Source organism: Spermophilus citellus (assembly GCF_964194105.1).
Source record: "Spermophilus citellus genome assembly, chromosome: 16".
Lineage (NCBI taxonomy): Eukaryota > Metazoa > Chordata > Mammalia > Rodentia > Sciuridae > Spermophilus > Spermophilus citellus.
The window spans coordinates 49,117,190-49,126,839 of record NC_138196.1 but is presented as its reverse complement, the minus strand read 5'-3'; the positions used below and the strand labels follow the sequence as shown (position 1 = coordinate 49,126,839).

The 9,650-nt window shown below is 39.9% G+C and overlaps 1 protein-coding gene across 1 annotated transcript; it reads left to right on the top strand.

Annotated features, from left to right (window-relative positions):
* Nucleotides 1–3,168: 3,168 nt before the first annotated feature.
* Nucleotides 3,169–9,114, top strand: TRIML1 (tripartite motif family like 1; the record flags this gene model as incomplete). The annotated part of the gene is made up of 6 exons (XM_081269575.1): nt 3,169–3,591; nt 3,720–3,815; nt 5,337–5,567; nt 6,784–6,806; nt 6,981–7,078; nt 8,564–9,114. 6 exons carry the CDS (start codon nt 3,169–3,171, stop codon nt 9,112–9,114), a joined length of 1,422 nt encoding a protein of 473 aa, XP_081125701.1.
* Nucleotides 9,115–9,650: the final 536 nt, after the last annotated feature.

Sequence of the window (9,650 nt, the reverse complement as noted above, 5' to 3'; positions counted from 1 at the left end):
ACAGGTATATTTTTAAAATAAGGATTTTATGGAAGGTATTTTTCAAACTAGCCCCCATCTATCTCTTGCCTCCACCATGAGTCTTCACTATAGCTTTTAAAACTCCTCATCTTTCTCTCTCTCTCTCTCTCTGGTTTGGTACTGAGAATTGAACACAAGGGTATTATATCCCCCCAATTTTTTTCTCCCTCATTTCAAAATTTTGAGACAGGGTTTTACTCCATTGCTAAGGCTGGCCTTGAACTTGGAAACCACCTGCCTCGGCCTTCTAAGTCTCTGGGATTTCAGACATGTGCAACTGCCTTGGCTAAAGTTCCTCTTTTCTGCCTGTTCAAGCACCAGCCACATCTGGGTGACAGCGTCACCATGGACCTCTTGGGATACCACTACCATAGCCTTCTAATGAGAGAAGCTACTCCTGCTGTTGATCTCAGAATTCACACTTGACAATGCAGCATCATCATGGGGTTGGTGTGATATACTTTGGGAATATTCGCCCACTCATCCAGTCAATATGTTTAGAGAGATGAAAAAGAAGTCTATATTCCTAAGGAGTACAGTCAGTGAGTGTAACCATCACTCCATGATGACAGCTGTTCTATTTCATTCTTTTTTTTTTTTTTTTTTTTTGTACCAGGGATTGAACTCAGGAGCGCTTGACCACTGAGCCACTTCCCCAGCCCTATTTTGTATTTTATTTAAAGACAAGGTCTCACTGAGTTGCTTAGTGCCTTGCTTTGACCAGGCTGGCTTTGAACTCGTGATCCTCCTGCCTCAGCCTCCTGAGCCACAGGGATTACAGGTGTGCCTTACTGCACCTGGCTGTCCTATTTCCTTCTGACAGCACTTGAGCCCTATACATTTCCTTGAGAAAACTGGAAAATTTCATTTACTTGCAAGTCAACACAGGAGACGAAGTACAGCATATTGACCAAGAGATAGGAAACCCATTTTCTAGTCCTGATATGACCTATGTATCAGGAGGCCAACTTAAATTTACTTGAACCTCAATTTCCTGCATCATCTGTGGAAGGTAGTTAGACTATGTGATCTCTTGGCTTCCAGTAGGTAGAAATTTGTTATTCAATAATAATATGATTCCTTTATTTATTAAAGTAAAACTTTTTAACAGATAAGTTAAGTCCTTGCTATATGCAAAGAATTCTTCTGAACACAGATGAATAAGACACAGTCATTATGTTGTGAAGCTTATTAAGAAAGGAGTTTATTTGGAAGAGGGAAGTGGAATGGAACAGATCAGTGTGATTTGAATGTAGAATATACCAGTATCCCTATTCCAAATTGGAATACAGTCTCTGTGATGTACCATAACTCCGTGCTAAGGCTTATTTTAATGATTCTGGTTGATGTCAAGACCTCCTTGAGGGTTTGTGTAGTGATAACACACTGAATGGAGGTGGTAGTTCATAAATCTTTTTTTCTAGTTGTGGCAATTAGAGTCATTATAGTTTTTCTCTGTTTTTGTTTTGTTTTGGTAAGATCCTTTCTTAAGACCAACTCCTAACAGTATTTTGAAGCTGTGCCTAGAAGCAATAGAGGTTTCATGATGATGCCACCTCTCTTTCTGTTTTAAAGAATACAACTCTTTCCAATGACATTTTCTTTTTCTTAATTTAGATTCTCCATCCCAATAACTCACCAATTCTGTACAAGGGATGTGTTTAAAATATTTTAAATTAATGGCTTTAGAAAGGTGAGTTTGGGCTAGGATGAAGGAAGACAAAGAAGCACTTGGGGGATAGAGAATTTCTTTTTTTTCAAAGTTCAAGATGAAAAGTTACCTAACATCCTGTTGGAGATCAGTGGGAAAGAAGAATCAGTTGGAACCTTGAAAGTCTGGGGGAAAAAAAAAAAGGATAACTTGAGTAATGGAGACCCACGAGTCCATGTCAATTGAAAAATATGAGGCCCAGGGGAGAGTAAGAGTGTCTTAACAGCAAAGCAACAGATCGCCCACTTGTTATTCAATCCCTGCTTTTCCATGCTGAAAAGTGATAGTATGGAACGAAAACACGATATAATGAACTTAGTGGGAGTGTCAAAGAGGTCAGACTCTGAAGAAGGGCATTGTGGATCTCATGTTCTACTTTCTAGCACACAGCAAGTAGAGGTGGTAAGAACTGACTCATGAGCACATGTCAGGGTGAATTAACAACATTGTCATAGTCACAGTGGATAGTGCACACAATTTCCATGCTAGAAATTTATTCTCCATAGGAAAAATGTCTGCTCATTTAATATCTTTTCAGTAAGAATGGACAGCGAATAAGGAGTTTGAGAAGGCCTAGCCGGACATTTTCAAAAGGCAAAAAAATAAGTAAGCAAAATTATATTTATACTAAGGTGTAATTCTCTCCAGCTACTTTATAATGTAATAGCCTCCTGAGTCAACTTCCAATAAGAATGTCATTTTAAATGTTTCCATGATAGCAGATGGGTGAGTACTGTGGTCTGCAGGGCAGAGCAATAAATATAACTCTGATAGCCAATCCATTGTCTATCTAAAGGCAAGGACTATTTCATTGGAATAGTTCTCATGTTTTGGGGTTGAATAAAATCAAAAGAAAGTACACAGTACCTGTGAAAGGAATAGAATGTTTAGCCTGTGGTCAAGCAGAGAAAATGACTTACTGAGTAAAGCAATATATATTCCAATTTTCTTGTTTTAGTTTTCAGTTAGTTTCCATTAGTGCAGTTTTCCAAAAGATGTGGGCCATGTTTTCAATTCAGATATTACTACAGATCACTATAATTCAAATTTCTTTGCTGGTTTTCACCAAATAATCCCAATTTCCAGCCTACAACCCATATTTTAAATGGTTTCCTGGTGCTATTTACATACAATAACCAACTCTCAAAAGGATAACATCATTAGGAACAAATACTGTCAGAATGCAGTGGGTGGCTTTTGTAGAGAGAGATTTCAATAAAACTTTGGGGTCGATGATGAACCTAGTGTACAGGAATTCCACATTAAGTCATAATTGGCTTTGTGCTGAGAGAGTCCATGTCAATTGAAGAAATGAGGCCCGGGGAGAGTAAGAGTGTCTTAACAACAAAGCAACAGATCGCCCACTTGTTATTCAAAACAATAGAACCATAAGAAGGGCTTCTCTAATCCCAGAACAGAAGTGTAAATTTGCCAGGATGTCCATTCTTGACAAAATGTCTACGGCAGATTTGATGGAGAATCTCAGGGAAGAACTCACCTGCTTCATCTGCTTGGACTATTTCAGCAGCCCAGTGACCACTGAGTGTGGACATAGCTTTTGCCTGAGGTGTCTCCTTAAGAGCTGGGAGGAACAAAATACACTTTTATCTTGTCCTGAGTGTTGGAGGACTTTGGGGGGCCCTCATTTCCAACCCAATGAGCGACTGGGGAGACTGGCTAGCATCGGCAGGCAGCTCAGATCCCAGGTGCTGCAGAATGAGGAGGAACCAGGCACCTGTGGGAGACTATCCTCCACTAGAGTGTTCTCTGATGATGAGCAGAGTGTAAATGTTTTTGCAAGCCAGAGTCATGGAATAAACAGAGTGTATCTCTCGAGTGAGGCTGAGGAGCAACACAGAGTAAGATTGGCTGCTCAATATTAATCTAGGACCAATCAGGCTCCCAGGCACCTTCTTGTTATTAGTTTTCACGTCTCTTTACAACTTGGTGCTCTGCTCATTAGCCACTGAGTTTGTCTTTATTGCAGGAGAAACTCCAGGAGATCCTAAGTCTTCTGCGTAAAAAGAGGAAGGAATCTCAGGCTATACTGACCCACGAGAGGGAGAGAGTGATATTATGTAAGGTCAGTATTTGTCTTATTTTTATGCTTGTGTATGATCCTTTGAGGAAGGCTATAGAGATACATGGTGAAATGTCAGAGAGCCATAAGGCAATTGTTTCTGGTCCTGGTCCCACAATATGAGTTTCTTACTTAAGGCTGCCCACCCCTGCTTGTTCACCTGGCAATCTCACAACCCAGCTCAAGTTCAACCTCCCCCAGGCAGACTTTTTTTTTTTTTTTTAATCTTCTTCTTTGTGCATCTAGACAATTTTTGTTACTCTATATGGCTCTGATTATAATTTTTTAAAAAAGCACATGTTATACTTACAGTCATATAATATAGGATGGAAATAAATTTTAAAAGAAATGTCTCAAATGTTTTTAGGGAAAAAAAAAGAGAGAGAATGCAAATTAAAAGTAATTGAAGAGAGGCCAGGCACAGTGGTGCCTGTAATCCCTGCGGCTGGGGAGGCTTGTGAGTTCAAAGACAGGAGGATTGTGAGTTCAAAGCCAGTCTCAGCAACAGCAAGGTGCTGAGCAACTCACTGAGACCCTGTCTCTAAATCAATTACAAAATAGCTCTGGGGATGTGGCTCAGTGGTTGAGTGCCCTGAGTTCAATCCCCAGTACCAAAAAAAAAAAAAAAAAAAAAAAAAAAAACAAACAAAAAAAAAACCATGAAGATAAAGGAATGTAAATGTAGAATAGTAGCTTGAATTAAACCTGAATATATACCTAAACTTAGTCACTTATTCAGATTTGAGTTGCCTATCAGTTAAAGCAAAGAACTATATACTTAATTAGATTTTTAAAAATATATGGGTGTGTAAGCCTCCTAATAGAGTTTGAGTTCTCTTTTTTTAGGGGGTGAGTACCGGGATTGAACTCAGGGGCATTCAGCCCCTAAGACACATCCCTAGTCTTATTTGGTATTTTATTTAGAGACAGGGTTTCACTGAGTTGCTTAGTGCCTCACTTTTGCTGAGTCTGGCTTTGAACTTGCAGTCCTCCTGCTTCAGCCTCCTGAGCCGCTGGGATTACAGGCATGTGCCATTGCTTCTGCAGACTTTGAGTTCTGAAATACAAATATTTGTGATGTACATTTCTATGTCTAGTATGTGACCAAATGCCTAGTTTCATTGAATAAGTATCTGTCAAATAAATGAATACATGCATTTTTCACAAGTTTCTCTTTTGTTAATTTTGCTTTATTTTTTTTTTAAATCATAGTACTGATTATCACCTGTCATATTTTTATTTGTTTGTTTGCTTGTTTATCTTTGGTTTCCTCTGGTAGAATGATAGCTCCTGGGAACAGAAGTTTTGCTTTTGATTTTATTGTGTGTGTTGCATATACATCTTTGAAAACATTAAACTTTCCACGGAGCTAGTCAATAGAAGATGTATGTTATGTACAAGGTTTCAAGAATTGTTACTGTAGGACTCTATAAGGATTAAAAATCTGTGGACATCTAGGAGTGTTTCCGTTACTAATTTTCTTATATTGTCTGTGTGTGTGCCTGTACACCTGTGTGATGCCAGGAAGAGACAAAAACTTGTAAACAGGTGGTTGTGTCAGAATATATGAAAATGCACCAGTTCCTGAAGGAGGAGGAACAGCTCCAGCTGCAGCTACTAGAAAAGGAGGAAAGAGAGAACATGAAGAAACTGAGGGACAATGAGATCCAGCTCACCCAGCAAATCAGAAGCTTAAGCAAAATGATTGGACAGATAGAGTCTACATGTCAGAACTCAGCTTTTGAATCTTTTGAGGTGAGAATGAAATTCAGGAGAGTGTTAGAAGAATTAGTGTTGGGTCTGTAGCTCAGTGGTAGGGCATTAGCCCAGCATGCATGAGGCCCTGGGTTTAATCCCTAGAACTGAAAAAAAAAAAAAAAAAAAAAAAGAGAGAGAAAAAAAAGAAAGAAAAAAGAAAAAAGAAAGAAAAAAAGTCATATAAATATTTTTCTGTACCTGAAAACTAAGTTCTGCCTTAAAAGTCATTTCCCCAAAAGAACTGACATTCTATAAGTCAGTAAAAGTATTGAAAAGAAGGAAAAAGGAAAAAAAAATAGACCTACCCAAACAAACTCTTCTGTGTCTGCCTCCTTGCAACCTCAGCTTTGTCAAATACTTTGTTAAGTTTATTAATGAGGATTTACTATGTCCTGAGCACACTAAATATAATCTTCTCTAAGACCTGGCAAAGATAAATAGTATTATGATATAGACTATAGATGATTGTCATCTACAAAATGGGTGCATAATAGCACTTATTTAATAAGATAATTTGCATTTAAAACAGCTAATAGGTGGCAAGACCCAGGTATTCTGTGTGCTCAAACCATTTTCCTCTCCATCATTGCTCTTCTGCCTTCCTAGGCATTCTCCAGAACCTTCTCCAATGTAAGCCAGGTGAGCTAACACCAGCTTCAGGTCTGTTTCTTGGACTGGTCCACAGGATGCTACTATTTAATTTTGTGCCCTCAAAAAACAAAACTAAAAACAAAAAAGCACTTCAACTTCACATAGATTGTCTCAGCTCTCCTTGGGCCATTTCCCCCCCCCCCCCTTTTTTTTTAATTTTTAATTTTTTCTCATCTCTGCCTCCCTGAGGCATCAGATAATGAGACTACTATTTGACTCCTTTGTTGACAACAGGTACTTTGACAAAGTGATGTTATGAGTAAAAGAACAAAATATGTAATCTCACTGTTTCGAGTCATTTGTCTTCAGAAAACAAAACAAAAGACAAAATATTTTTAATCACTGTGAGAAACATCTCATTTTCACCACAAACTACCCCTAGAAGAAACTGGTGTTTTGTTTTTTGTTTTTCCCCTGCCCTTTGTGCTTCTTCTCAAAGTGCGCTGGGACCCAGGGAAGTGGATTCTGTGACCTTTTCCAAAGGACTGTGTCTAAAGTGAACTCATCTTTCCTGGTGGTCAAAATGAACCCATGCTAACCTTTTTTCCTTTTATACCCTTAGGAAATAAGAGGAGCCCTGGAAAGGTAGGTTTTGGTCACACGTTCAGTTCCATCTTGGAGGGGGCTATGACACTGATGAAATGGATCGGGGGATGACATAAGTCATCTATGCTGTGGGGGCTAGATGAGATGGACTCTCAAGAGGGACCAGGTCCTGTGTCAAGGAGAGAGAGAGTGAAGGTCTCTGCTCTCTTATAGGAGCGAGTCACTCCTGCTTCAGTGTCCAGAGGCCACTGCCACAGAACTGAGTCTGTGCCACATCACTGGAATGAGGGAGATGCTAAGAAAATTCAGCAGTAAGTCAGCCTGATTTGCCAAACCTCCAGGGACTTCCACCTTTAACTTCAGTCTATGTTAAGGGATGCAGAACCCATCTCTTGGGCAGCTTTGTCCAATATAAAATATTCACCAACTTGTGTTAGATTCTAAGTGCAGTTATCCTGACCCTGTACTAAACACCAGGCTGGGGCCACAGACCATGTCAGTGCTTGATCCGAGAGAAGAAGTGAGACTTGATTCTATCTGGCTTTGTGTTCTATCTAAGGACTCCTCGTCCTTCCTTTGTTTCTATGGTTCTGGGTCATCCATCCATAGGTTATCCGTCCCCTGTGCATGCACATATATACCTCTCTGCAGAAGTTTCTGCATTTCTAGCTCTGTTTTTGCTAGAATAAAAACTGATTTAAACTTTTAAATCCCAGTGAGGGAACATTAAAAAACTATTCTCTTAACATGCTCCATATATTTAGACTGGCTGAGACCAAGTCAGATCAGCATTAATTTTCAGTTTGATCTTGTGGACAATCTGCATTCAAAGACAGGCTTAGTGAACTTTGGACTCAACAGATATCTGATAAGTGTCTACTCTGTGGCCCAGTACTATGCTATTGAGCTCTGAGCTTGCTCACAATGATGAATAAGACTAAAATTGTCTTTGCTTTCATAGAATCTTCTGTACAATTGAGGGGTTAGACATTCGTCATGCAGATAAGTAGATCCGGTTGGACTTTAGTTTATAGATAAAAGTATAAAGTTGTATTATAGTGTCTGAAGAGTTAGTGTAAGTTGGATGCCTCTCTGTGACCTCCTCCCAGGAGGCTGGGAGAGGAAGCTTCCCACTGGCCCACAGTGTGCTTCATTAAAATATCACTGGAAGTTGCACTAACTCTTATGAACCTACATTTGAACATGTCATAATGGAAAATACTGATTAGGAATCCCAATTTACATGTAAATGTCATTTGATAGAGTTTCCAAATCTTTATGAACCTTAGTTTTCTTTTTCACATAAATGAGAAAAGGTAATTGTACCCATATGATTAAATGAGATAATGCATAGAAAATGATTGGCATGTTAGAGAGAGTTTAGTAAATGATAATCGCCTATATTTCTTTCTCATTCAAACTGAAAAACCAGAATCAAACATGGCTAACATGAATAAAAGCTGCAAAGGGCATCCTGTTGTGGATAAAGGATTCTGAGTTCTAAACCTGTCTGGTAAACAGAACAATTTTCATTCCTCTATTTAGAGTTTCCTCTCTCCCTCTAGGGTGGGCTAATCATCTTTCTCCATCTGACTCTTGTCTGCTTCTTTTTGGAGATTCGCTGTTTGTTTTGCAGAACAGTGAAATGAGCCCAGAGATTCTGTTGTAAACACAATGCTCTCTTACATTGCACTTAAAGAATAGGAGTAAATACTAAGAATTTAGCGTGACTGCCACGCTTGGAGGATAGTTTTCAAGAATGCTAAGGGGAAATTCATCCTTTTCTCCTTTTGCAGCAGAGATAACTCTGGACCCAGCAACTGCCAATGCCTATCTAGTCTTGTCTGAGGATCTGAAAAGTGTGCGATATGGAGGAATCAGACAGCAGTTACCTGACAACCCAGAAAGATTTGACCAGTCTGCGACGGTGCTGGGAGCTCAGTTCTTCACCCACGGAAGACACTATTGGGAGGTGGAAGTGGGAAACAAGACCGAGTGGGAGGTGGGCATCTGCAAGGACTCCGTGAACAGAAAGGGAAACCTGCCAAAGCCCCCTGGGGACCTCTTTTCACTTATAGGTTTAAAAATTGGAGAGGATTATAGTCTCTGGGTCTCATCACCTTTGAAAGGGCAACATGTCCAAGAGCCTGTGAATAAGGTTGGTGTTTTCTTAGACTATGAATCTGGACACATAGCATTCTACAATGTGACAGACGAGTCCCTCATCTACAGCTTCCCTCCAGCCTCTTTCCAAGAAGCTCTCAGGCCTATCTTTTCCCCTTGCCTCCCAAATGAAGGGACAAACACAGACCCTCTTATCATCTGCTCACTGAAGAGCCACATCTGAGGGACAGGTCCCTGTGTTTCCACTGAGGATGAGGTCTGGGACCACCAGATGACCAATCACTAAGATGATTAATGCATGAAAGTCTTCACATCAGGTCATCTGAAAGAAAATCCCACCCCCCCACCCCTCCACAAAGAGTTTCTATGAACCTGAGACCGCAATGAAGAACCAATTAGAAAAAATCAACACCAGTAACTGAAAGTTAATCATATCCTGTGTCTTTAACCAAATTCATTATCTGGACTACCCCGTGTATGTGCTGGTCTCCCAAAATACAGAGAGAACTAGCCCCTGTCACCCCGAATCAATTGTCATAGGCCAGTTTTTATAAATATATGTCGGTTTTTTTTTTCTAGTGTATGTATTTATTTGACTCAAACCCCTTGCAGTTTGAATGTGTCTCTGTCCTCTGTGCAGAGCCCTGCTAGTCAGGATAATTCAAATCCCTCCAGGGACCTGGTGCCTGAGTGTTCCCTTCCAGGGTGGGTGACAGGGATCCAGGCCTCAGCCTCCTCTGAGGCTGCAGTATTTGTACA